The sequence below is a fragment of the Biomphalaria glabrata genome, chromosome 9 (assembly GCF_947242115.1).
Source record: "Biomphalaria glabrata chromosome 9, xgBioGlab47.1, whole genome shotgun sequence".
Taxonomy (NCBI): domain Eukaryota; kingdom Metazoa; phylum Mollusca; class Gastropoda; family Planorbidae; genus Biomphalaria; species Biomphalaria glabrata.
The window spans coordinates 44587019-44614990 of NC_074719.1; the positions used below are offsets into that span (position 1 = coordinate 44587019).

The 27972-nt window shown below is 39.9% G+C and overlaps 1 protein-coding gene across 11 annotated transcripts in view; it reads right to left on the minus strand.

Annotated features, from left to right (window-relative positions):
- The window catches only part of LOC106058359 (ras-specific guanine nucleotide-releasing factor RalGPS2-like), a 194897-nt gene that overhangs the window by 69363 nt on the left and 97562 nt on the right, over positions 1 to 27972 (minus strand). The window contains exon 1 of one of the 11 annotated variants that reach the window (XM_013215770.2): positions 25750 to 26078. The exons of 6 other annotated variants lie outside the window; for them this stretch is intronic. In XM_013215770.2, the coding sequence (XP_013071224.1) occupies positions 25750 to 25814 (65 nt within the window). In that variant the 5' untranslated portion in view covers positions 25815 to 26078. Of the gene's footprint in view, positions 1 to 2806; positions 2830 to 4154; positions 4469 to 5523; positions 5646 to 14088; positions 14624 to 25749; positions 26079 to 27972 lie in introns of those variants that run through there. 4 more of the 11 variants (XM_013215773.2, XM_013215774.2, XM_013215772.2 and 1 more) reach the window with 4 other exon arrangements.

Sequence of the window (27972 nt, forward strand, 5' to 3'; positions counted from 1 at the left end):
CTTCAAGTTTAGAAAACGCGTACACACATCCATGACGGACACTCAGAAGTATTCCGAACTTCACACTTACATTTTATATATGTACTACAGCATATTTAGTGCCACTTGATCCATTATCATTCATACTCGTCAAGGAAGAACAGTATTCAGTTGTACTTAATCAATTAATTTGTCTACTCATTTTTTTCACAGGAGTTCTATATCAGATTATGTTATATTTATTTCAGCACCAAGCAACCCACTGAGGAAGGTCATTCATTCAAGATACTTTGTTTATTATGTTTCAGCATCTTTGCATATGACATGCATCAGACATTTTAATTTTTAAATCATGAGCATTTTATTTCAGGTATATTATTATTGCATATATCCTATTATAATAGTACAGATACATGACATATAATTGGAATTTTTCATTGCTTCACACATATTGAGATTTATTTCACATTGAGTATTATTTTTTCAGAAGATTGTCATGTATACATCATTTTTTTTTTCTATGTCAATTTTTCATATGCATTATATTTTTCCATGTACACATTTTCACATTAGTACTAACCAAATGAGTTATAATGTCATATTTAATATTATCATGAAGCACCATGAAGAGAAGTAACTCATTCAATTCAAGATTTATGCTTTGTACAACTTTTGATATTGTTCATGACAAGCATTGTCTCATTTTCATAACCACTTGTATAGTGAAACAAGTGTTCAAAGTCATCAATAATTTTATTCACTGCATTTACATATTTTTTATCTCCAAGTTGACTTTATTTTGTCATATGTTACCTCAACCATTTTTCTATAATTTCATGTATGGTATTTTGTGTATATTTAAATAATTTTAATACATATGAGCATTTCTATTACCATACAAATGCTAAATGGAGAGGGGGGTAATATGTCACAGATTACATTATAGAATTGTTTGTACATTTCACTTTTGAAAGTAATATAAGCCCTCGACATGAGTCTCGGGATTTAATCCTCAAATTTAGACACTTGTCATTCAAGTCAGGATTTACCCAAGGGACTTAATTAGTATGTTTGAAATCTATTGGTTGATTTGAATTTAAACAAAGACATTTTTGAAAAGAGTTAGCGCCAGAGAATTGGCGGTAGTAAGAAAGAAAAGTCAGTCGAATAAATAATGTCCTTGTAGTCAGTCACGTTTCTAAGAGCTCTGTTTGAAAAGCCTTTGTAATATGCTCATTGATTTGTAATTTGTACATAAACTGTACTTACGTTGTATTTAATAAAGTTCCAGAGTTTTGTTTTATCAAAGAATTGTCAATTGTGATTCTAGATCTTCATTTTTTGTTAACTATTGAATTCAAATAAAATCCCCGGCATCACAACACATCGTGACGTCATACCATCCGAATGTTGTTGTGACAACAAGTCTCCACTGTTTCTAAAAGTACCAATTGTTGACACTTAAAGTTATGCGGTGACTAAGCACGTGATCTCCTCTAACCTTGACATGGTGCGTGGGAGGACCTTTGTTATCAGGTACATTCAGACTTTCTATTAGACTACCACTAGAGGTGTGCCATTTTTTTTTGTGACCGATAATTGAAAAATAAAATGGATTAAAGATAATAATAGATGCCTCTTCTCTTTCGGAGTAACGTTTGTCATGTATAAGATAAGATAATAAATGTTTGGAAATTAACGCTTGTCATGTATAAAAGTAAAAGTAAAGTTCCCCTTTCAGACCTTGTGGTCTATAGGGCAGATGATGTAAAGGTCATCTGTTTCTGTGGCCTACGGTTAACAAGGATGTCATGTGGCCAGCACAACGACCAACCGCCTTTACTTTTCCCTAACTAATGTCAGGTACCTATTACAGCTGGGTGGACTCAGGGGCGCCCGTAGATCCCGAAATTAAAAATCCCAGTCTTCACCAAGAATTCGAACCCCGGTCCCCGTTCAGCTATCTCATTCTTCTCAGCTTGTTTCCCCTGGCACCACAGGTCACCTAGACCTAGATCCAAACCAGCTCCAAGTCTGTGTACAATGAGGCCAAATCAAAACAAAGTGGCCACTTCGTTGACCTATAGCAAGTTATTTTCTTGTCCATACCAGCAGACATTTGTGGGCGCGACTGACCACAAGACGGCATCAAGCAACGCGCCCTTTCAAAACGAACAGCTTCACAATTGAGAAAAGTTTTTCACTCGGCCACGAACGAATGTTTTTTTTTTAAAAGTATTACACGTCAGTTTTGAACCTGGAAAGCTACGCAATAGTTAGTAGGGTAATGGACTTTCTTCTGAGCCTTGCAGGGTAGACACTTTTAGTAAACTTACATTTTCCTAATAATCTAAACAATTTTCTATATGCCTCTCTATATATATATATGGGAGGCGCGGTGGCTGAGTGGTAAAGCGCGTGGATTCTGAACAGAGGGTTCCGGGGTCGAATCCTGGGGTTTTGAATTTCTGGATATTGGGACGCCTCTGAGTCCACCCAGCTCTAATGGGTGCCTGAAATTAGTTGGGGAAAAGTTAAGGCGGTTGGTCGTTGTGCTGGCCACATGACACCCTCGATAACCGTGGGCCACAGAAACAGGTGGCCTTTACATCTTCTGCTCCATAAATTGCAATGTCTGATAGGAGTACTTTATTTATTCTCTCTATATATGACGTTAGTCTCCATATATTCCACATCAAACTGAAACCGACCTCTGTTATCGAAAGTATAAAATGAATGTAAACATAAAGTCAGATAAAAATACCACGTGACTTTGTAACCCTTTCTCTAGTTAACAAATGAAAGAAACAATAAGCTGTTTATTTACCTTGCCATCTGTTTTGTTCCGTAACCTCAATACATCTAAGTTTTACAAGACTAAAAAAACGATAATTCGGTCAAGCTAACGACAGCAAGGGGGATTATAAATAAAGTTGACCGCGTTATAAATACACACGCGCAAGTGGAGCAAGGGACGCAACCAAAACAAACCTCGCTTCCAAACGTAAGAAGAACAAGGGACGAAACCAAAACAATTTTAAATGACGATAAGCAGAAAAAGTATTTTTTTTTTTACCGCACAAGAGATCCAAGATGTTACTAAAGAATCAAGCAAGAAACAAATACTACCAGACTTTCAATTTACTAATTAACACATGAACTTATATCAATTAATTTCGTTACAATCCAATCACAAAGAATGGAAATCGACGCATACCAACTTGCATAGTATGGGATGAAGTGGACCTCTTACAAGACACTGTCCACTTCATCATCTGGGGAAAGTCCCCCTGTCAGACCTTGTGGTCTATAGGGCAGATGATGTAAAGGTCATCTGTTTCTGTGGCCTACGGTTAACGGGGGTGTCATGTGGCCAGCACAACGACCAACCGCCTTTACTTTTCCTAACTAATGTCAGGTACCCATCAGAACTGGGTGGAGTCAGAGGCGCCCGAAGATCCCGAAATTAAAAATCCCAGTCTTCACCAGGATTCGAGCCCCGGACCTCGGTTCGTAATCTAAGCGTTTTACCGCACAGCCACCGCCCCCCTCCACTTCATTAGAGTGGAAGAAATATACATGCCAATGAAGATCCCAAAGACAAAGATCACCAGAAAAGACACACATTAAATCAAACACTTCTTAGTCTCCCCTAACAGATTTCCTAGAGATTCACACCCACCTTCTAATGTTATAACCTGGGTGTTATGGAGTCAGTGTGTCTGTGTTTCTATGGTGACGGTGGGAAGAAGCTAGCGATTGGTTTTGAATGATGCAAGATAAATGGGATTGTCGTCAGCGGTATGAGGTAGGGCAGACAACTCCAGAACGTGAGACTTGAAAAGACGTGTTATTGTAGTGAGTTAGATTTTGTTTAAAAAACCATTTTTGTATTATTACAAAAGTCTACTACATGTATTGCATTTCATCACAAGTTGATTTTATTTAAAGACATAATAAAAGTTATATTTAGTTCACAAAAGACGTTATTCAAGTTAAAATATAATACGCATACAGCGGTTTAAATGTCTACCAGCATTTTCGTACTACAAGTCAACGACCGTCCACAACACTGGGTATGATCAGTTTATCGACTACTTCATCATTTCAACTAAATATCAGAAGTCATACACATTTGTACACACAAAGTACTTAAAAACCAACAACATACTCACGTCTAGAAATACCAATCAGTCGTTCAGGTCAGGACGCCAATCAGTCACAGGTAGTCAACACAATAATCACTTGTAGATAAGTAGCTAATTAATTAATCCATAGAATCGTGCGGTGTCATCACCGTGAGAATGAACCAATACACCAGCACACATAAAAAAACAAGTCCGGGAAAATCCTACAGTTATGTTGGGAATTACACAAGCAATTCAGCACAAGGAAGGAATTAACAAACTCAGATTCACTCCAAACTCTGTGTTTATATGTATATTACTATATATAGGCTCCAAACTCTGTGTTTATATGTATATATAGTCTCCAAACTCTGTATATATATGTATATATAGGCTCCAAACTCTGTGTTTATATGTATATATAGGCTCCAAATTGTATTTATATGTATAAAAAGGCTCCAAACTCTGTGTTTATATGAATATATAGGCTCCAAACTCTGTATTTATATGTATATAATTATAGGCTCCAAACTCTGTGATTATATGTATAAATAAGCTCCAAACTGTGTTTATATGTATAAATAGGCTCCAAACTCTGTGTCTATATGGTCCCAATGAAGGCTGAAGTAAGATCTAGAGGCACAGCTGATGGAGGTAGCCTGAATAAAAATCTGGTTTAATGTGGCCTCAATGAGGCAGTAGCGTCAGAGTTATCTATAGACAACACGGCGGAGATGTGGGCCAGTGGCCACCAGATGATGTGTGCAGCTCAGCAATAGGGGTCAATGAAACACGTGACGGTGTGCTCGTGCGTGCAAGTGTGTGTGTGTGTTGCGCGTGCACAGTACCTGTCAAGTGTTAAAGTGTAAGTGTACTTGGTGTTAATGAGGAAATAAAATAAAGATAGATCTAGGTCGTATATAAAAAAAAAGGAATATACGAAGTTAGAGAATAAGCGTGTGATTTCTAGAACAATAGCAATACTATTAAAGTACGTGTAAAAAACAACAACATTTGAATGCAGTTAAACTGAATAAAGTTTTAAAAAAAAACAACAACAGTAAAGGTACCCCTTATAGACTTCCATGGCAATGCAAACCTTATCTGTCTCTAAGGCCGACTGTTGACGAATAAGTCATGTGGCCAGCACAACGACCAACCGCCTTCTATTCCCCCCAACGTAAGTCAAGCACCCATTAGAGCTGGGTGGACTCAGGGGCGTCCTAAAAATTCCGAAAATCAAAATCTCAGTTTTCACCGAGCTTCAGACTCGAGACTTCTCGCTTTGGGACCATAGCGCTTGACCACTCAGCCAACACGACCACAATGACTACATATTCCATTGAATCCAACGTCTATCGAACACTTCAACTATCAGCTTCATTTTTATTAAAAAGCCTGCAGACTTTTTACTTACGATTGGGTTTCACCATAGAGCCCCCAGACTTATCCAGTGGCAGGCATGAGCCGTCAATTCGAGCGTGGTATACTGTGGCCAGGACACATTTGTGTCTGGAGCTTGTAGCGCTGAGTACACTGTGTTCTAAACGTGTTCCTAACTAGTATCTCTGCGTGCAAGTCGAAGCTAATGTTTCAACACGTCGCTCAATGTTTGACGGCTACGCCCTGCACAGAACGCAACTCTCGTCACGTGACATGTAACACATGCATAATCCCACTGCACATGATCATGTCCGGTTGGTCCTCACATTAAATCGCCGTGTGTGTGTGTGTGTGTGTGCGTTTATTGGAATAATTTTAATAGACTGCTATCCATTGGGTCAGGCTGGGGGTGTATACGCACTTAAAAAGCGCCCCTACATTATTAGTGTGGCATTTGGCCGTCTGACCTCTGCCTTAAAACCTCATGAGGTTGGTGTTAAATTTCGGTGTTAAAATCCTCAATCGATGGGACTCAGACCGAGACCAGTAGTAATAGTAGGCCTCAACACTGACCTGCAACGTCACAACCTGTGGGCAGTTTAGAGGAGACCATTCGTTATATCAGGCCTCAACACTGACCTGCAACGTCACAACCTGTGGGCAGTTTAGAGGAGACCATTCGTTATATTAGGCCTCAACACTGACCTGCAACGTCACAACCTGTGGGCAGTTTAGAGGAGACCATTCGTTATATTAGGCCTCAACACTGACCTGCAACGTCACAACCTGTGGGCAGTTTAGAGGAGACCATTCGTTATATTAGGCCTCAACACTGACCTGCAACGTCACAACCTGTGGGCAGTTTAGACGAGACCATTCGTTATATCAGGCCTCAACACTGATCTGCAACGTCACAACCTGTTGGCAGTTAAAACCAATAGCTCTTTGCCACGTCGCACAGAACATATCATAATCCCTATGCCACACAGGTCTAAACTACCCACAGGTTCTGACGTTGCAAGTTAGTGTTCAGGCCTTCTATCACAATTAGTCTCGCTCAGACCCCATGAACACAATTTTACTTTAAGTTTGAGTCCTTTTTTGACCAATGTGACGTATTGATGAAAGTTGAAATTGAGTTATCAAAAGAGTAGTTCTAAAACTTTGTATCCTCAAAAAAAATAAATAATCATTCATTTAAACAATACAATCTACAGTTGAACACGTGACATCCATTGCTGAACAACACCAAGGGGCGTAGCCGGTCATGGAAGGGAACCAAGGCGTGCAGACTCGTATGTGGAACCAAATCCTTCCCTGAAGAAATGTGCTTCAGAGCAAGACACCAGCGATGTTCTCTGGGAAACAAAGTGGCCAGAAAACAGTCCACGCTGAAAGGTCAGCAGGTGCTGTGTTTATAAGGCCTTGGCACCAGAGAGCTGGAAGGAAATGGGTTAAAGGCGAAAAGGGAAAGGGAGGGGGGGGGGGAGAACGACGAGGAGAGAGAGGGGGGGGGGCGGAGAACGCGGCATTCATATTGAGTGAAAGTCGATGTGTGTATATAAACACTACTAGGCTGTGCTAGGCTGGAGATTAGCGTAGGTGGTATCAGGAAAAGGTCGGGCCAGTACTGTGCCACATGTTTAAATATACTCAAAAGTTGAGCAGTCTGTTGTGGGGGTTAGGGGTGAGCTGCGGAGAAAAAGGGGCAAACGCGTTGATGCTTTATATCTGCCCTCGGTCATAACACAGTAAACTAAACTAGCTGATCCGCAAAGATATTATTTAAGTTATTAAAGGGGAACACAATGTCTCCAAGCTATTGCGGATAACCAACATTAGTAGGTAGACCAATACTGTGAACTGAACTGATTCATTTATACCAAGTCTGAGTACATATAGAATATATAACCAACATTAGTAGGTAGACCGATACCTTGGACTGAACTGATTCATTTATACCAAGTCTGAGTACATATAGAATATATAACCAACATTAGTAGGTAGACCGATACCTTGGACTGAACTGATTCATTTATACCAAGTCTCAGTACATATAGAATATATAACCAACATTAGTAGACCGATACTCTGGACTGAACTGATTCATTTATACCAAGTCTCAGTACATATAGAATATATAACCAACATTAGTAGACCGATACTCTGGACTGAACTGATTCATTTATACCAAGTCTCAGTACATATAGAATAAATAGCCAACATTAGTAGACCGATACTGTGGACTGAACTGATTCATTTATACCAAGTCTCAGTACATATAGAATATATAACCAACATTAGTAGGTAGACCGATACCCTGGACTGAACTGATTCATTTATACCAAGTCTCAGTACATATAGAATATATAACCAACATTAGTAGACCGATACTCTGACTGAACTGATTCATTTATACCAAGTCTCAGTACATATAGAATATATAACCAACATTAGTAGACCGATACTGTGGACTGAACTGATTCATTTATACCAAGTCTCAGTACATATAGAATATATAACCAACATTAGTAGACCGATACTCTGACTGAACTGATTCATTTATACCAAGTCTCATTACATATAGAATATATAACCAACATTAGTAGACCGATACTCTGACTGAACTGATTCATTTATACCAAGTCTCAGTACATATAGAATATATAACCAACATTAGTAGACCGATACCCTGACTGAACTGATTCATTTATACCAAGTCTCAGTACATATAGAATATATAACCAACATTAGTAGACCGATACCCTGACTGAACTGATTCATTTATACCAAGTCTCAGTACATATAGAATATATAACCAACATTAGTAGACCGATACCCTGACTGAACTGATTCATTTATACCAAGTCTCAGTACATATAGAATATATAACCAACATTAGTAGACCGATACCCTGACTGAACTGATTCATTTATACCAAGTCTCAGTACATATAGAATGTCCATGTCTCTAGGTGACGCTGAAGAATTGCGATGCATGAACACGTGACTCCCAAGATTTACTACAAGCGTAAAACTCAAGCAAAACATTGGATCTTATTTAGGAAGTTCAGCGTATTCAGAGTCTTACGGTGACCAGATACCACATGGAAAAATTTATTAGTTTTTAGGCTTCTATCAGACAGTCGGTTCTTAATCGTAGAGATTATAGATTAATCATAGAGATTATTACGACAAAGAAAAAAAATTCAATCAGGAAAGAGGGCGGGGTTCGAACTCGGAACAATCGAGACGACAGCCCGGAATGCATATCACCCGAGCAGGAAGCCATACTTTGAAATCAAAAGAGTTTTATTTTAGTAAGGCTGAAAAGAAATCGTCTTCAACTTGCGGAAAAAGAACTCATGAATCAGTGACAAACCGAACCAGATAATACAAGACTGAAGAGATGATGACTGACCCAGCTTGGTCTGGAAAGATAAATATAGAAGTGCACCAGACGACATTCTGATGACGTAATCGACTAGACAAATTCCCGAGACCTTTGTAGTCCACTACATCTCTAACATTAGAGAGGTGACGAGACTTTTGGGGAATTCCCCGTCACACATAAGCAAACATTTTTTATACTGTGGAAATCTGTGGATGCGCTTAAAGTGCGGCTTTGACAGATGTTTGTATCACACTGCATTAAAAACACGTACGCCATTCCTTAGTGTTAGCTGGGTTTCTAAGCAATAGGATTCTAAGTTTTTCTGATATGAATCAATAAAGCGCCGAGACAAATATATAATAGTGCAGCATATACAGTTCGATAAGAACATTTCAATACGGTTGATTGTGATGGTCACATGACTTGCCTGGTGACCAATGATATTCGAGTTTATGGACCGTTCAAACTAAAACGAACAAAAAAATGTTATGTGTAAGTAAAATTAAAACCAATGCCCTCTAATAGCTAACAGGAGAGACATGGGGATATCTAACAGAGAGACATGGGGATATCTAACAGAGAGACATGGGGATATCTAACAGAGAGACATGGGGATATCTAACAGAGAGACATGATTATATCTAACAGTGAGACATGGGGATATCTAACGGAGAGACATGATGATATCTAATAGAGAGACATGGGGATATCTAACGGAGAGACACGGTGATATCTAGCAGAGGGACATGAGGATATCTAACGGAGAGACATGGGGATATCTAATAGAGAGACATGGGGGTATCTAACGGAGAGACATGGGGATATCTAACAGAGAGACATGGGGATATCTAACAGAGAGACATGGGGATATCTAACAGAGAGACATGGGGATATCTAACAGAGAGACATGGGGATATTTAACAGAGAGACATGGGGATATCTAACAGAGAGACCTGGGGATATCTAACGGAGAGACATGGGGATATCTAACAGAGAGACATGGGGATATCCAACAGAGAGAGACATGGGGATATCTAACGGAGAGACATGGGGATATCTAACGGAGAGACATGGGGATATCTAACGGAGAGACATGGGGATATCTAACGGAGAGACATGGGGATATCTAACGGAGAGACATGGGGATATCTAACGGAGAGACATGAAGATATCTAACAGAGAGACACGGGATATCTAACGGAGAGACATGGGGATATCTAACGGAGAGACATGGGGATATCTAACGGAGAGACATGGGGATATCTAACGGAGAGACATGGGGATATCTAACGGAGAGACATGGGGATATCTAACGGAGAGACATGGGGATATCTAACGGAGAGACATGGGGATATCTAACGGAGAGACATGGGGATATCTAACGGAGAGACATGAAGATATCTAACAGAGAGAGACATTGGGATATCTAACGGAGAGACATGGGGATATCTAACAGAGAGACACGGGATATCTAACGGAGAGACATGAGGATATCTAACGGAGAGACATGGGGATATTTAACAGAGAGACATGGGGATATCGAATACAACGACTAAAGACAAGAAACCATTAGAGCTTTTAGAGAGACAGAGAGATAAAGAGAGAGAGAGAGAGAGACAGAGAGAGAGAGAGAGAGAGAGAGAGAGAGTAACACAAGAACAATTGAAGGCTTGTGTTTAGAAAAGTGATTTTTTTAAAAAATGTTATCATTTAGACAACAACAACAAAAAAAGAGTCATGTCTGTGTGTGTGTGTGTGTGTGGGCTGAGTACATAAAAGAAATGAGAGGCACTACAAAATGTAATCTAAATTCTTTCCTGCTAATTGAAACTCTTTTTTTTCCCTTCTACGTGGCAAAAATTCGGTTAATTGTATTTTTACATCTTTATTAGAACATTCTGATTTTCTATTCATCATGTGTGTTATTAGACAGGGGGCAAGAATGAGGAAGAGAGAGAGAGCATCAGAAATGGGAGAGTGAGATAAGAGAGACACAAAAAGAGATAGAGAAAGAAGAGAGAGAAATGGGGAGGGCATAAAAGAAAGAAAGAAATGTATAAGGGAGAAGGAGGAGTCAAAGAGAGAGAATTGTCTAAATTTGGACGAAAAAAAAAAGGCAAACGTGTGCCTCATTAACTGACTGAAAACGTCATAAAACAGGTTCATCTTTTATGAATAAACATTTTGTTCTAGAATCATTTTCAGAAATGAACAGTTTTACTTAGCCGACACACACAAAGAGAACTTCCCGCCTAATGTTGACAGAGGCGACTTGTTGGGGGAAAGAAACCAGTTCATCACAACACTGCGACCCGCGCTCAATGTTTCTAGCCCTTCATTATCTCTAGGTAATAAAAGGAATAATAATGACATCTCTATAGCCTCCTCAACAAACAGAATAGGGTTGGCTCGTAGAAAAAAAAGTAAAGTTCCCCTTCGGGATCTATGGGGCAGATGATGTTAAGGTCATCTGTTTCTTTGGACAACGGTTAACGAGAAGGGTATCCCGTGGCTAGCACAACGACCAACCACCTTTACTTTTCCCTAACTAATGTCAGGTACCCATTAGAGTTGGGTTGGCTCGAAATTCAAAATCCAAGTCTTCACCGAGATTCGAACCCAGGTCCGGAAGCCAAGCGCTTAACCACTCAGCCCCCTCACAGCCCAGGGTTGGCTCATGGCGCTTTCAACATAGAGCAGAAACAACAACAAAAAGTTTGTAAATTAAGTAGAAAGAAAGGATGAAAGTTGTGAACTGGGGGTTCTTTTCATTCTTTCTCATACGCAGTTCGTTACTGACCATTAGGAGGACATAGACCTAGACCGCTCTACGCGGAGGAGAGATGGTGGCCAAAAACACTATGGGCAGAGAAAAAACATGGACCTCAACTCTGGCAGAAAAGCGTACCAAACGAAAAAATGCCCGGCTTCTCTACCACTAAAGCGGAAGCCAACTTAACCTGCGATATTTGTGGACGGGATGGCCTCTCCAAAATGGGGCTCCACAGTCACATGAAAAAAGTGTTCGGGATGAGCCAAAGTCGTTCTACGACTGAAGGAGGCCAACGCAGTTTTTTGGAACCCTTTGGTAAGCGAGTTCAAAACTGAAGGTCAAAAACAAAAATGCTGTAGGGTTTAAAGAGCAAAAAAAAAAAAAAACAAAAAACAAAAAAAAACAACAACATAAGCAGATGTGTGTTTGGAGATCGGGAATCTCAGAGAGACCAATGGACTAATCACTGATAAGCAAGGGCATCTCATCACCGTAAAATGTAATGTTGACACATTTGTTAACCTTCTCTTGCTCCTTCAATTATTATGATGAATGCAGTATTTCCCGTGGCTTCGCAGCTCAAGCAGCGCTTAAAAATTTTGCCACATAACCATTGAAGCCACTTTTTATTTTTTGGTCCTATTTGTAGTAACCAAACACAACACTCAAGATTTAAAAAAAGAAAAAAAATATTTTCTTACTACTGTCAAAATAATAATAGAGCTGGTATTCGAGTCTGAAAATTTATGATGAATGCAGTATTTCCCGTGGCTTCGCAGCCCAAGCAGCGACTTAAAAATTTTGCCACATAACCATTGTTGACAAATAGGACGTAATCATCTTCTTTTTTGAAGTAACGTCTGTATTATATAAAATAAGATAAGGAATAACAACAAAATAAATATGTGACTTAAACCGCAGAATGAATTTGACTCGAGTCTATGTCAGTATAAGCATAATACAGTAACCTGCATGAAGAAACGCATGTGTCATTTTATTATGATGTGTGTGATGATTGGGTACACCACACCAATCTGTAATAACTTGCTTTCTCTTCAGTTTTAAAATAGGTGTATGAGCTTGTGCATGGAAAGTTTAGAAAGGTAAATGTGTGCGTATGTGTGCGTGTGTGAGAGAAAGAAAAAGAGAGAAATAGAGAGGGGGGAAATAGAAATAAAAGGGGGGGGGGAGATAAGTGATAGCTAAGATGGAGTCAAAGACTTCAACCTGTGTAACAAAAAACCGGAGCACACAGTAACATTCCAACAAAAGGTCTATTCATATGCAGAAATAACGAATGACGGTACAACATTATTCCTAGAACATAACAGCCTAAGCACCAAGGCGTAATTTATAGTCATCATAAAGTTGAACATTTATAACCGGTAATACCATCATTGTGTTTACTCGGCTTAAAGTTCAATTATTCAACATTGTAGCTTGAACTCAACAAGAACCAATCACCGTAAGGGCTAAAGCGAAGATGAGGGAACCGCCTGCCCAGCTATAAACAGAACAGTGGGTTTGTCTATGTGACCTTCTGACCAGGGGAGAAGAGGGCAAACGCCCCTGTAAACCAAGGAGGTAAAGGTAACATCTCGCAGAGGCGTAGTGAGCAAAACTTGCGCCCGGGGCGAGGCACTTTATTGGCGCCCTCCCCATTCCCCATGAATATCGCAAAGAAATCTAGGCGTATATAGAAAACGTAGTAAATAATAGAATACAAATAACCTTAGAATGTATTACCTAACTAAAATGTCTACAATAGTTGTATTTTTTAGGTGCCTCTCTGCATCATGACCCCCCTTTCCCCCCTCACAACGCCTCTGAACCTCTGTGACAGCAAAGTATAAGAGGCTCATGTTGACAGCACATCGTGATAAATATTACGTTCCTGGCTGTAACTGAAATCATTCAGCTGGGTGATGCGATCAAGTTGATAAGTACATAAATTCTAGAAACACCCAGGCCGAGGTGGGGGGAAAAAATCTGGCTTAGAAGCATCGAACATCTCAGTTCAATGAATCTATACATTCAGTATTCTCTTTCCTATTCTGTTTTAAAAATATCCAGATACTGTTACTATACACATGTAGTGATATTAAATCATATTAAATAAAGTATAACAAATAATTATGTTTGATTTTGTTCAACAGCATAAAATAAATACGATTTTTTTTCAAAAAGCCAGATCTAGGACAAAAGACCCAGAAGTCGAAGCACTGATTATACCCTAGTATCAGTAATAAATAAAAAACACATGACGGTCAACGCACTTGTCACGTGATTTCAGGTCTGCTGACCGAGTCTATAAATAGTAACGTCAACATATCAACAGCAGTACACAGTTAATATAAGAATACGGGCAATAGTTCAATAAGAACTTGGCAGCACACTGTAGCTAATAATAAAATTCTTGAATTCATGAATTACCTTTAAAGTCCGTGGGGTGGTCAGCACTACGTTGAGCACATACCAGATCTACAACATCAGCATGGCTACGCTACACAAGGCGTGAGTTTGAATCCTATCCCCCTATAAACAATGGAAGTTTCTATTCCCGTACAGGTCGAATGATAAGCTAAACACAGCGACAGCATGTAATTATTCTCCCTGCCTTGACTGCAGCTGCTTTTAATAGGCCAATGATAAACTCCTCTGGTATGTTCCGATGTTACGTAAAACCCAAGTCAACATGTCCAATGCGTTGATTGGTAATCCCGTAGCTCAATAAATCGCTGTTCAGGCTAAAACTCCCACGCGATCACAAATCAAAACCAGTCACTTCTTGGGGGCCCTGGCGAATTTGGTTGAATGATGCACACCCAGTTGTCCCCGGCGAGGCTAGGGGAGGGGGTGTCACGCTAATGTGCCGAAATGTGCCCCACTCCTGGTGCCAGGGAACGAAGCCGTTGGCTGCACGGGAATAATGGTCCCAGGACTGACCTTACGCCAGGAACACAGTTCAACCCGATGACAAGAAATTATGACATGTCACTGGCATAAGAACGGCACAATGCGGACACACGTCACCAAGTTTAGAGAGAAAGAGAGAGAGAATCTATTATTCACTATTATTCTTACACGTCTAGGGCCTGATGCTAATTTTTAAAGCATACGTTAATGACAGTCTCCCTACAGATGGGCCTAGATCTATTCTACCTCTATACTAGATTGTTATCGACGCGTCTTGTTCACACACAGCGCCAACATGAATCCGATGACAATACACTGGACGCGGCTCACAAATGTATAACACATATGTTATTCATGATACACAGTGTTAAGTATGTCAGGAATGCGAAGAGCTTTGACACATACCACTCACACACACGCACGCACGCACGCGCGAACACAAGTATTGTAATATCACCTGTTTCAACACAGACACACGTTTTTCTAATATCGACAGTTCCAAAACACAGACACACACACACACTTTGATACACACGCGCGCGCTAACTCATCCACCTCCTGTTAAAAGGAAACCAAGACAAGTGCGAGCTGGGCTATTAATAGACCAGGTCACGTGCCAGTCGCCAGATGTCCATACAAACACGCAGACGTAGTTATTGATCAGCCGTTAGAAATATGTTCCCCTTCCCCCCCCGCCCCGCCAATACTGCAACGTCATGTCAACTGAGAGCACACACAGGGGTTGTACTTCCCAATGCCGACCCCACATGCAAAGGACACTGAAAACAAAATTCTGTAAGCTCTTTAGTCTGAAGGACAATTGACAAGATTTCGCCAATCAATGCATCTCAAAATCATACCAGCTTGCAAGCTTTCCCACCCAATCACTGATGTAAGTTAACTCTTTCTCTCCTAACTAACGATACCAGCGCTGATTCCACCAGAATGTGGTAAATAATTACGGAGAGAAAGAGTTAAGGAAACAGTACATAGTGCCAGCCAAGGATCCGCCTTCGACCTACTCACCTCACACAAAGTCTCTCGATTCATGGCACTAGCAGGGTGGGAAGTCTTTCCCAGGTTCAACTCAACCCCCCCCCCCCAGTTCAGAGGTTATATTCACATTAAACACAATCACATTAAAAAACTGATGAACAATACATTTTGGTCGTTTTGATCCGGGTCACAGTCTTTAGATTGCACTCACTCACTCACTCACACACACACACATATATACATACATATATATATATATATATATATATATATATATATATATATATATATATATATATATATATATATATATATATATATATATATATAATTAAATAAAAGCTTATATTAAGTGTATTAATTAATCTGAATCAGACATGTAATTAATATTGTAATAGAGCTAGACGAACAATAGTAAACCTGTGCGATTAGAAGTATTTTTACTAATTGTTTTTGTTTAGCGCAATTTCATGCTTTTAGCTTTCTCTATATACGCTATAATTCTAATGCTTGTCAGGACCAGTTGAAATGGGGTATCTGGGTGATCATTTTTGAAAAATGTACTTTAAAAAAAAAAGGAACGACCTGACATTGAACTTGTGGGCTAAAGCCTTCTCAGGCTTCTCAAGCCAGCGCGGAAAACACTCTGATAGCGAAGAGTCTATGGACATGGAAGATTGTCTAGTTTATCTATTGTTTCTATTTCATGTATGTGTTCACTAAGCCTCAGACGACAACCTAATGTAAAGGGGGCTAATTCAGCTTATCACTTCAGTCAAGTACTAGTTCTATCCCTTGAAAAGGGGACTTATTCAGCTTATATCACCACTTCGGTGAAGTACTAGCTATTTCCCTTGTTTGAGATACCAACCAAAAAATATTTTTTTACCAATAGTTATACTTAACTAATTGGTTAATTTTTTAAATTGATTCTTGTGTTGTCAGGTAAAAGAAATAATTGTGCAAAATTTCAGCTTGATCGGAGATTGGGTGTCGGAGAAATAACGTGTACACACTTTTGGCAAGTCAGACAGAGTAAGTTGATATAAGCTTTGTAAAAAAAAAAAGAAGAGAAAGCGATATTGAGTGGTGATATTATGGAACCTAAAGTAAAAATAAGACACTGAAGACTGGGGGGAGGCCACATAAACAATGTCAAGGACGCCTTATTGAAAAATCACATTTGCTAACTTAACAATACAAATGAAAACATGTAAATACTTGAAGATGCCTGGGTCTATTGTGTGTATCATCAATGAATATTTCGTATTCTACATTGGGGCATGTGACGGGTAGGGCGCCTTTAGCCAGAGGCATCGATGGCGGTGGTTTCTTCATAGAATTAGATTAACACATGCGTCTTCGTAAGGCATAGCCATATTACGAAAACCTTGGGGCTCACCATTATGTCGCAAGGAGGCTGTTATAAACTAAGTATTCTATTTATCCGTATAAAACACATCATTGATCAGCGTCGGGCCATCCAGTTGTTTCCCTGGAGAGGTGGGTTTCAAGGGAAGCAATCAGATTGACGCTCATTCCCAGCTTTCTCTCTCTCTCTCTCTCTCCCCTCGGGTGTCTAAAAATAACTACACGCGACATGTGACCTGACACAAAAAGGGCAGTAGGACAAGGAGACTCGAGCTAAAGAAGTAAGTTGCATCACTTTCTTGTGGACACTGTAGTGGAGACTGGCGGACGAACCAAAATACAACGTGGAGTAGACGGCGAGGGGTGGGGGGTGGAGAGTGTCGATTTATCAGACCAGACAACGAACTAAATAGAATTTCTGTCTCGTCAATCAATATGTCTACCCCCCCCCTTTTTGTTCCCCTCAACTCATTGGCTTTACAATGTAAATGGTCGATGTAAGTATCAGATAGTAGTTCGAAATGTACACATGTACATACAGCTTGCTACTGAGACGTCTCCGGATGTTTCCTCTGTGGATGTAAATTTCACCAAGTCTTTGGCCTTAGTTACAGTCTCCTCTTTGGTCCCTTTTCAATGTATCCAGTCACTGATACGTCACTAGCCAAAGTACCCATCAATCTAATAATGGAGATCGTTATGCACGTGGGGAAACCTCTTGGCTGATAGGGCAAAGGTCAAGCATTGCAGTCATCGCCAGAAATAGACAATGTATAATAATAATAGTCTGACAAGAGTTACACCCCTTCCTCAGCCCACCACCCTTTCTTTTTTTTTTTTTTTTAAACAATCAGCATAAAACGTTTCTATTTTTGTTTGTTGTTGCCTCTTATTGCTCGTTCTTTCTTTCTCTTTTCTTCACTAACATTTCCTCTTTCTGTTTATTTCATTCTTCCTTTCATTCTTCCTGTCGTTTCATTGTATTCTTTCTTTCTACTTGAAACCAACTTTCTCTTTCATTCTTCCTGTCGTTTCATTGTATTCTTTCTTTCTACTTGAAACCAACTTTCTCTTTCATTCTTCCTTTCATTCTGCTTGTCGTTTCATTGTATTCTTTCTACTTGAAACCAACTTTCTCTTTCATTCTTCCTGTCGTTTCATTGTATTCTTTCTACTTGAAACCAACTTTCTCTTTCATTCTTCCTGTCGTTTCATTGTATTCTTTCTACTTGAAACCAACTTTCTCTTTCATTCTTCCTGTCGTTTCATTGTATTCTTTCTACTTGAAACCAACTTTCTCTTTCATTCTTCCTGTCGTTTCATTGTATTCTTTCTACTTGAAACCAACTTTCTCTTTCATTCTTCCTTTCATTCTGCTTGTCGTTTCATTGTATTCTTTCTACTTGAAACCAACTTTCTCTTTCATTCTTCCTGTCGTTTCATTGTATTCATTCTACTTGAAACCAACTTTCTCTTTCATTCTTCCTGTCGTTTCATTGTATTCTTTCTACTTGTAACCAACTTTCTCTTTCATTCTTCCTTTCTCTTTCCAACTTTTTTTTTGGTTCTAAATAAGTTATTTTTATAATTACATTATTCTTTTCATCTTTTTTTTTTTATAAATTCCTTTACCGTCCCTTCCTTCCTACTCTATTGTCTACCCTATTTATAGACCAGGACTACGGCATGTAGAGATAAAGAATACTAAACAATGACTGTATCTCCAGCATCCACTGTTACTATCAGCTATCAAACTCGAGTCATGTTGAGATCATTATAGTATTAATACCCCTACCCCATGTTTTGTTTATAACTACAAGACATAAAGTTTAACGCTTGTATTACAAAGCAACAATGGTCTTGTCAGAAGACATGCTGTGTCCCCGGTGAGAATGGTCAAACAAATTGTGGAATGTGAAACAAAGAATTGCACGGGGTCCGACAACCAGCAATGTGGTGACCGAGAACAAGAAACAGGGAAAGCATGTATGTGTCTATAACTCAGACCAATGACGACAATGCCACGTATCTAGAATCATACACAAACAAGCGCAAACTTCTTCCCACGCAGACACATTGACACAGACAATCCAGCCAGATAAAGGAATTCCGTGCCAAGGGCGATCACTCACACAAATACAAAAATTTGCTAATGACGTCCACTGACAAACCAACAACTCAAACACATAAAAAAACAGGAAAGATAGTTGGGGGGGGGGGGGGTGGAGTAAAGTATCGCTTCAAATTCCAACGCCCCTCCCCCCTTCAATTCCACGAGAAAGACGTCATCGCAATATCTGTTTACATCACATAGAGGCTCAGCCCCCTCCCCCGCCCCCCCCCATTTTGAACATTAAACCACTGTCTCTGGAGGAGAGTTACAACACAAAGCTGCTACTCAAGAGAAATGTCAAGTCTAAAAACCAACAGATAACGAAAACTAAACAAAACAAAACCATTGGCTTTGGGCTAGTCTAAAACCCAAATGTGAGCACACAAACACAAACTCAGTGGCAATACTGACGCTCAACTGTACAATGCGATAGTTCATCCCTGATGCAGCATTTAGATTGACCATTAAAAAAAAAAAGGGAGATCTTTGATGCTTCGAGCGTACATTCACAAGTTAAAGCCCATGACTAATAAGGTCCCCCACAAAGGCCATTGAAAGGCAGTCAATTATTAACCTACAATTAAGAAGAAGTACAAGAATCGACTTCGATGACACTTGTTACTTGTAAAAAATAAAAACTGGTACATACATGTAACACTGAAATGTCTTCTAACAGTCGATCTATTTTCTCCTTCATGGGAGGAGGTGAAGAGGCATTCTAGAGCCAGGGCTCAGGGCCTACCCTAGCTACGCTTCTGGCTTTAACCCCACTAGTAACGATGACCACAAAATTACACTTGTAAGTTAAGTCCTTGCATTTTTTTTGTATAGAATTTAAAAAGTTCAATGGAAGAGTTACTTGATATCTGCTTTGATTCTTAAACTAGACCCCCCCCCCCACAAGTGTTGTAGTCGGTGGTTGACTTGTAGCACCAGATTGCTAGTAGACAACTAAACCGATGAAGGCGTTTATGTTTACTTGTAATACTTAAAATAAATGGAATAAACTTCTTTTGTGGACAATACTAAATAGAACTTTTATTGCACTATAGAAAAACGCAACTTGAGTTGAAATGAAATTAACAGATATTTAAACACATCTGACAACAACAAAAAAAAAAACGTCCTTACACTCTGGCATCCTGGAGTCGTCTCTCGTTCTTAACATTGCTTTGGACAGAGACGCTTATCTTGCATCAGTTTACAAGACTGAAAATTAATGCTCCCTTACTTCATCATCTAACAATTAATGCTCCCTTTATCATCACTGACATAGAGGGGAAAAAAAAACAACTGGCAACAGATGGCCCTCTGAAAGTGACGGAGAGATCTCACGAAGGCCCAAAGAAAAGCCCGTGTGGAAGCGGCGCCTTCGACATAGAGGAGGTCACGGTGGAAGCCAGGCGAAGCGTGACCTCCATGACCCCTACGTCGAAGGCGCCGGGCGAAGAGACGTGAAGAAACCTTATTAAATAGACACCCCCCACCCCCACCCCGCGGACAACGGCTTTGTCTGCATCAGATGTGGAAAAAAAATATGCGGGTCGCAACTGGGCTTGCGTGGTTTATGTGAAACACTGCACTCAGCCTTAATCTTCGGAATCGAAGGTGAGATTTTCAACAACAAATCCACGAGAGCTCCAAACAGATTCAGACACATTGATATGCTTGGTAGCAACGTCGGTTGGACTAGTAGGTTGGGATTCACCCAGGATTAGACTTGATGTGGAATGACGCGATATCCTGGCACGAAAACAGATTCGATGCACAGATTTTAACTTGATATCTAGCTCAGCATTAAAAGTCGACACTATTTACTTCCACATGTGACAAGCTTAGGTCTTCGTGAGGAATTTAGACCTGTGATATTTTTGTTAATAACAGAATGGGTTGAACGTAGATAAAGACAATCACCGTTTCATTAAATACTTAGGTTTTCCATTTAATAGCTATTAAGAGATTATCATCTATAACGAAAAAACCTTTAAATAGCTAGGTTTTTTTTTTGCGCATCCTTTCCAGATGTGATGGTCAGAGCCGACTCTTGCGTTGAAGTCACCGAGAATGAGTAGCTTTTCTGTTTTTGGAATATCAAGTAAGGTGGAGTTTAGTTCTTCGTAGAACTTTGCTATGACATTATCCTGATGCAGTCCCAGCTGCGATGGGCAGGTCACGTCTACAGAAGACCACCGCATCCCTAAACGACTCTTGTATGGCCAACTAAGCGAAGGAAAGCGCTCGCAAGGTGGTTCAAAGAAAGCGCTTCAGGGACACCATCAAAGCTTCTCTGAAGGCGTTCAGCATAGACCCAGGCACCTGGGAGACAGAGGCACGTGACAGAGCATCATGGCGTCGCGCTGTGAAAACTGGCGCACAGGTTGCTGAGGAAAAAAGAACAACGCTGGCAGAAGAAAAACGCCAGAGAAGAAAAGCAAGGCCAATGACACTAGCTCCAGCTGGAATAACCTGCCCAGTGTGCGGCCGAACATTCCGGGCTCACATAGGTCTCACCAGCCACATGAGGAGGCACAAAACCCCAGTGCAAAGCCCTCAGCCCCCTGGATGACAAAAGTAGTCATCATCGAACTACGAAGGACGAACTATATATATATATATATATATATATATATATATATATATATATATATATATATATATATATATATATATATATATATATATATATTAGCTTTTATATATTATAGCTTTTATATAGCGCTACTTTCATCCTTTTAGCATGCTCAGAGCGCTTTTGGTCCAATCTCATTTGTGGACCGGTGGGGGGGGGGGGGGGGGGGAGGAAGTATCTAGGAGTTTGTTTTCCGTGCTGCCTTTGGGCGCTCAGTAAACACAACTCTGCCCGAGTCGGGTGTCGAACCTCGAGCCCCCTTCTAGGTAGCCAAGCCAAGTTCAAGCGCACTTGGCCTCTCGACCATGCAGAATATATATATTCTAGAATGTATAGATGTAAATCACTTTTTAGCACAATCCAATTGTCCAAGCTCGTCCGTGTGTAGCTCATTTTATTAAATCTCTAGTTGGCAACATTTCAAGTTCAGTTTCTTGTCTTTACGAGCCAATCCCCAATATCATGAGTTACTAGTAGCCTCATGTACACACCAGACTATAAACTGCCAACTATAATTTAAAACAAGCCAAAAATTTAAAAAAAAATCCTTTTAAAAAAATACAAAGCTTATCTAAGGGAAAGAACTCCGCACTTACGATATCTCACAATAATGTAGGCATCATTTCCCTTATTCAATATCAATAATTTACTACTTGGTTAATTTTTTTAAAAAATTGATTCATGTTTTGTTAGTTGTTTAAAGCTTCAACTTGATCCAAAAATGGGTGTGAGAGAAATACCGTGTTCAATTATCTAAAGTACTAAAGACATCAGTGAATACTGAAGTATCCATTTCCTTTGTTGGTATCTACCAAATAATTAATCACCAGCAATTAATTGACTTGTTGGTTAATGTCTTGCCTATGCCAATACATAATTGTGGCAAATTTTCAACTTGATCCGAGAATTGATGTGGGAGCAATAACGTGTATATACTTTTTACCAGACAGAGTGGGCTGGTATAAGCTTTGTACAACAGGATTTTAAAAAAAAATTGCAAGAAGCGAAAAAGTAATACACAGTAGGAAAACAGAGCTTTGAGCTCACGTCAACTTAGAGACGGCCGTGCCAGCGACAGTGTCATATTTCAGTACACAATCTCATTCGATCGTCTAGATCAGGGGTTCTCAACCTGTGGGTCGCGACCCCCTTGGGGGTCGATTGACGATTTGCCAGGGGTCGCCTAAGACCATCGAAAATATGGATTTTTTTTGTGTCTTTTCTTCTATTGCTGTGTGGATGGGGGTCGCCGCAGAGTGGGGATTGTAAAAAGGGGTCGCCGAGCTTAAGAGGGTTGAGAACCACTGATGGTGTCACTGACTGATACTTTGTATCTTTGTGTTCGATTTCTAGTGGAGAGTTTCAAACATGGCGGAAAATTTAAAAACAGCGAGTATGTCGATAAGCTATGTTGTTTTTTTGTTGTTTGAAATAGTACATGCTAAATTTTGTGCACTTTTTAAGAACTGCAGAATCCATTATCCTAAGCCCGTTGTGTTTGCATCAGAAAATAATTTCAAGGAAGTATTAAGACTTTCATTTCATTACTGAAAACTTGTTTGAAAACAAATGAGCGATTAGGTAGCGAAAGTACAGGAGATCTGATACGAGGATCAACTATATCCCAGTAAGATACTGTTCAAATTATAACACAACTCTTTGTTTAAGTAGTTGGCAAGTGTGAAATACACTTCGGCGTCCCAGGCATCGTTGAGTGTATCGAAACAAGCAAAAGAAAAAAAAAATTACTTTTTAAAAGAAAGATTATCCAAAATAAAGAAATGCTTATTACTGTCATATAACTGAAAATGGCAGAGTTTAGCTCCCCTTCTGACATACAAAACAAAACTTAATTAATTAGTACTAACTGATTAACTTATTGGTTAATTTTTTGATTGATTCGTGTATTGTCGACGACTATAAATAATTATGCAAAATTTCAACTTGATCCGAGAGTAAGAAATGGGAAAACAAACCCTTAGAGGGTAAAATCCACATATACATCCACATCTTTCATTAAGTAGCGGTTATTCCCTTATCAAACAAAATAATTTATCACCAATAATTATTTAACTAATTGGTTGTTGTTGTTTTTTTAAACTGATTCTTGTCTTGTCAGGTACAATGAATAATTTTGCAAAGTTTGAGCTTGATCCGAGAATGGGAAATGGGAGAAAAAAATATGTTCCACCGTTTTACCAGACAGACAGACAATCAGACAGAGTGAGTAGATATATGCTTTGTAGATATCTCCAATATTGCAGAGAATTAACGAGAAACCTTTCTAAAGAGTATTTGGTCTACTCCGAAACAGCAGGAAACATTTTACACGAATGAGTTTTGAGATTACGGAATACAAGTCAAACTAGTAACAACGTTAACACAACTGAAAATGAAATCACGCGAGGAAAAAGGGGGCCGCGCGGGAGAGTGAAATTGTCTATTCACTCTGAGAATAAATGTGATTCATCAAGTTCTCCCCCAGCCAGACAACTATCAGCATACATAATCCATCAGGGCGAAACGAATCATTCAGTTGATCCTTACCAATCAATTAACGTGATGTATCGGACTCAGACATGCTGGAACACAGGGGAAACCGCACCGCGAAACAATGGCTTAGATTGGGCTCATGGGTTAAGAGCGTGTAGGCGCCAGCGTGAGTGTGTACGTGCGCGCGTGAGGTGGAGCTGGCTTTAGCCTGCAGTGAACAAGAGTAAAACGCAATTTATGTAATATACCTTCATCAACATGGGTGTGTGTGTGTGTGTGAACTTTGAGGTCAAACAGCGCGTTCAGGGTGCTGCGTTGATAAAGTAGTAGTAGAGTATTAAGAGATGAGACTTGAATACAATGCACAAAGAACAGTAGCGCTTATGATATACCACGAGAAGCTTCTCCTCCGACTGAAAACAGGCACCATCTTATTTCTCTGTACACAAAGATGGTATAGCATTGTGTACACAAAACAGCTGGTTCAATTCTCCACCATTTTGTTTTGCTTCACATTCATCCTCACTAGTACGTCACTTCATCACTCCAACTCCGGGACTCAATCAACTGGTCAACGCCGTCATCACGATGCGAAATAATGTAAAGTTCCCCATTCAGGCCATGCGGTCTGTCTATAGGGTAAAGATGATGTAAAGGCATTCTGTTTCTGTGGCCCTCGGTTAACGAGGGTGCCATGTGGCCAGCACATCGACCAACCGCCTTTACTTTTCCCCCAACTAATGTTAGGTACCCTGGGTGGACTCAGGGGCGCCCTAGAGATCCCGAAATTAAAAATCCCAATCTTCACCAGGATTCGAGCCCTGGACCTCAAGTTCGGAAGCAAAGCTCTTGGCTAGTCAGCCACCGCGCCTCCACGATGAGAAATAATAAACGATGAATGCTATTGTTATAATTATAAGCCTTCAAAAAGACCAGCAGTTGTATTGGTCCGCTTTTCTGGCAATTTAGGCTACAACAGAGAAAAACTAAACAGGCACAATTCCTAATTTCCCATCTTGTTAAGCCACTAACAAATGCTATGCTGTAAGAGAAACAATAGTTATAATGGTGTCGAAAATACCTTGCAGGTTTTGTGTGTGTGTGTTTTAAGTTAATACATTTAAGTTATGTAAGCAATGGCGTGGTATGAAATAAAGAATTTTTGTCTAACGTAAAAAGGTTCGAACCTAAACAGACTGCCAGTTGCTAAGAAATAGGTAGGCAGCGACGATCGAACAAAAATATCGCTACTGATTGACCAGAACATTAGTCCACGGCCATCAAATAGGAAACGGTCTAAAAAAATGCGGTGTGTCTGTAAGATACAGAGAGAGGAGCGCGAAAGACAGAGTGTGAGTGATGGAAAAAAGAGAGAGAGAGAGATGGAGAAAGAGATGGAATAAATTTTGTATATATATTCACACAAACACACAGACAAATCTTTATTCACCTTTAAGATAAAGTTACGAGTTACAAGTTAAGCTTGACTTCTCTAAATGTACAGATGTAAAACAAAACTCAGAACATCTAGTTCACTAGAATGTACTTCCCCAATAGCTAACATTGACCAAATTACCTTTCTTCCAAAGTCAGAGGTATCCACAATCTCCCAGGAGACGCCTCGTCCATTCCACAGTCCATCCACAGATAAATCCTACTCCAGAAATAACACACAAAAAAAACCCGTCTCCGACCAGAGAAGACAAATTAAAGGTATTTTATCCCGCCACAGAAACTACATAAAAACACTGGTGTAAGGGCTTGTCCACAGGCGTGAAGCCGCAAAGGGAGATAGAAAAGTAGCACCACTTGAAGTAAAGAAAGTGAGTTATTTTCCCCTGGACAAGTGGGCTACGAGCGTGAAGTCAGCCTTTATCGTCCATCGTGAAATCCTTAGTGGCAACGAAAACAAAAACACCAAACAGCTAAAAAAAAAAAAAAGTCACGGATAATCTTGAGAGGCCGACACACGCACACACATAGGCACGAGGGGGGCACACATTCAAAGAAAACACGCGCTCTGGGATCTCTACTTTCACTTGGAATCCGATCAAGGAGCGTTAGGACATGTCCACGAGAACAACAAGGATTCACTGTTAAGATTTATTTCTGCCCAATCTAGATAGCATTCTTTGCGTTGGCCAACCAGCTGAATCACTCATTAAATCCAATAACTCAATGTTATACAGGGAAGCGAATCACTCATAACAAAAGTATTAAATGAATTACAGGGAAGCGAATCACTCATTAAATCCAATAACCGAAGACGACATCTGGGAAGTAGCAAAATAAGGCGGACTGGTTATTAACATTCCTTTTCAGTAGAAGAACTTCTATCCCAGAGATTATGATTTTAACAACCATGTTTTGCATTTGTATCGTCAATGTGGTCCATGCCATAGTTATGATCACTGTAGTACAATGGGCGTCTATAAGAAACAAAGATACAAGGCTGCAGATACACAAGTGATCGATGAAATACTAACTGATTAGTCAAGTGTCCAGGAATCAATAAAATGCTACACTGTAGAGTGATCGCTACGGTAAACAGTTCAACGACCGGCCAGAGGTATTCAAACAATGATGGACAAACTAGCAGATTGACCTAAAGGCACCCAGTGTTAATGACAGATACTTGATACGTTTCGACCATACAGCCAAGATGTCCAAATCTTGAACTATCTAAACATATTAACGGTCAGCCTACGAAACTCCCGGACATCGACCGACTGTAAGGTGGTCATTTCGCGAATCAGTCAATGACCGTTAACAGTTCCACTCAGCTGACGAACACCATTTAAGCCGAGTAGTTAAGGCTAAGCAGTAGCTTTCACAGATGAAGACCACGTCAAAGCTAGCCGATTCGCGATGTGGCCCAGACTTAATGTGTACTGGCACTGACTCACATTCGTAAGCCAAGTGTCACTTTGGCTGCATTTCTAATCACAATCATTCTAACCAATGGATCTCATTCACCAATCGTAAACAAACAACATTTAGTCACGTGATCTTATTGATAAAACGACGGAAAAAAAACTGTCACGTGACAACCATCATGAATTAAACATGAGATCGTAAATTATATAGAAGAGATAGAGCACCACGTGGCTAAATGTTGTTTGTTTACGATTGGTGAATGAGGTCCATTGAATTGGAGCTGGGTGGACTCAGAGGTGCCCAGAGATCCCGAAGCCAAGCGCTTTATGCTAATGAATGAAATATAATATATGGCAGCCTATACTTGTTTATTATCTTTTCAGTCAAAAAACTAAATTGCTTATATGAGAAAAGAGTCCTTGTAATCACAACAAATTTCCGTATGGATCAATAAAGCAGTCTTAGTCTTTATGATTTATGTTGTTGGGTCAGCTTTCACATCCTTCAAACAAATACAACAATTCTCAAAGCTAAGCGCATCCTATTCCAAGGTGCATTGCATAGTATATGTTGTAAGTGTGATCGCGAAGTAGATGTGCCCAGTCTCATGGAGGCGAATGCACGATTACTTCAAATGGACTGTAACACAAGGTCACAGACTGGTGGAAGTTGTTGGACACAGGAGACAAACCAATGTTTGGGTCACGTTATGAATGTCACGACTTTGAATCTCGTAGTGACACTGTCGACCTCAACATTCCAATGACATCTAAGCGTGATCAACTTTTAGCTCTGCGAGACCAATGGCAGGCGAGGCTGTGAATAACTTCCCGGTGATTGCGTCACCGTGCCTGAATCGCAAATTGAAAGCCGTGACTGAAACAGTGCTGGACAGTAATAGCTGACTTGGCATCCCGGATCG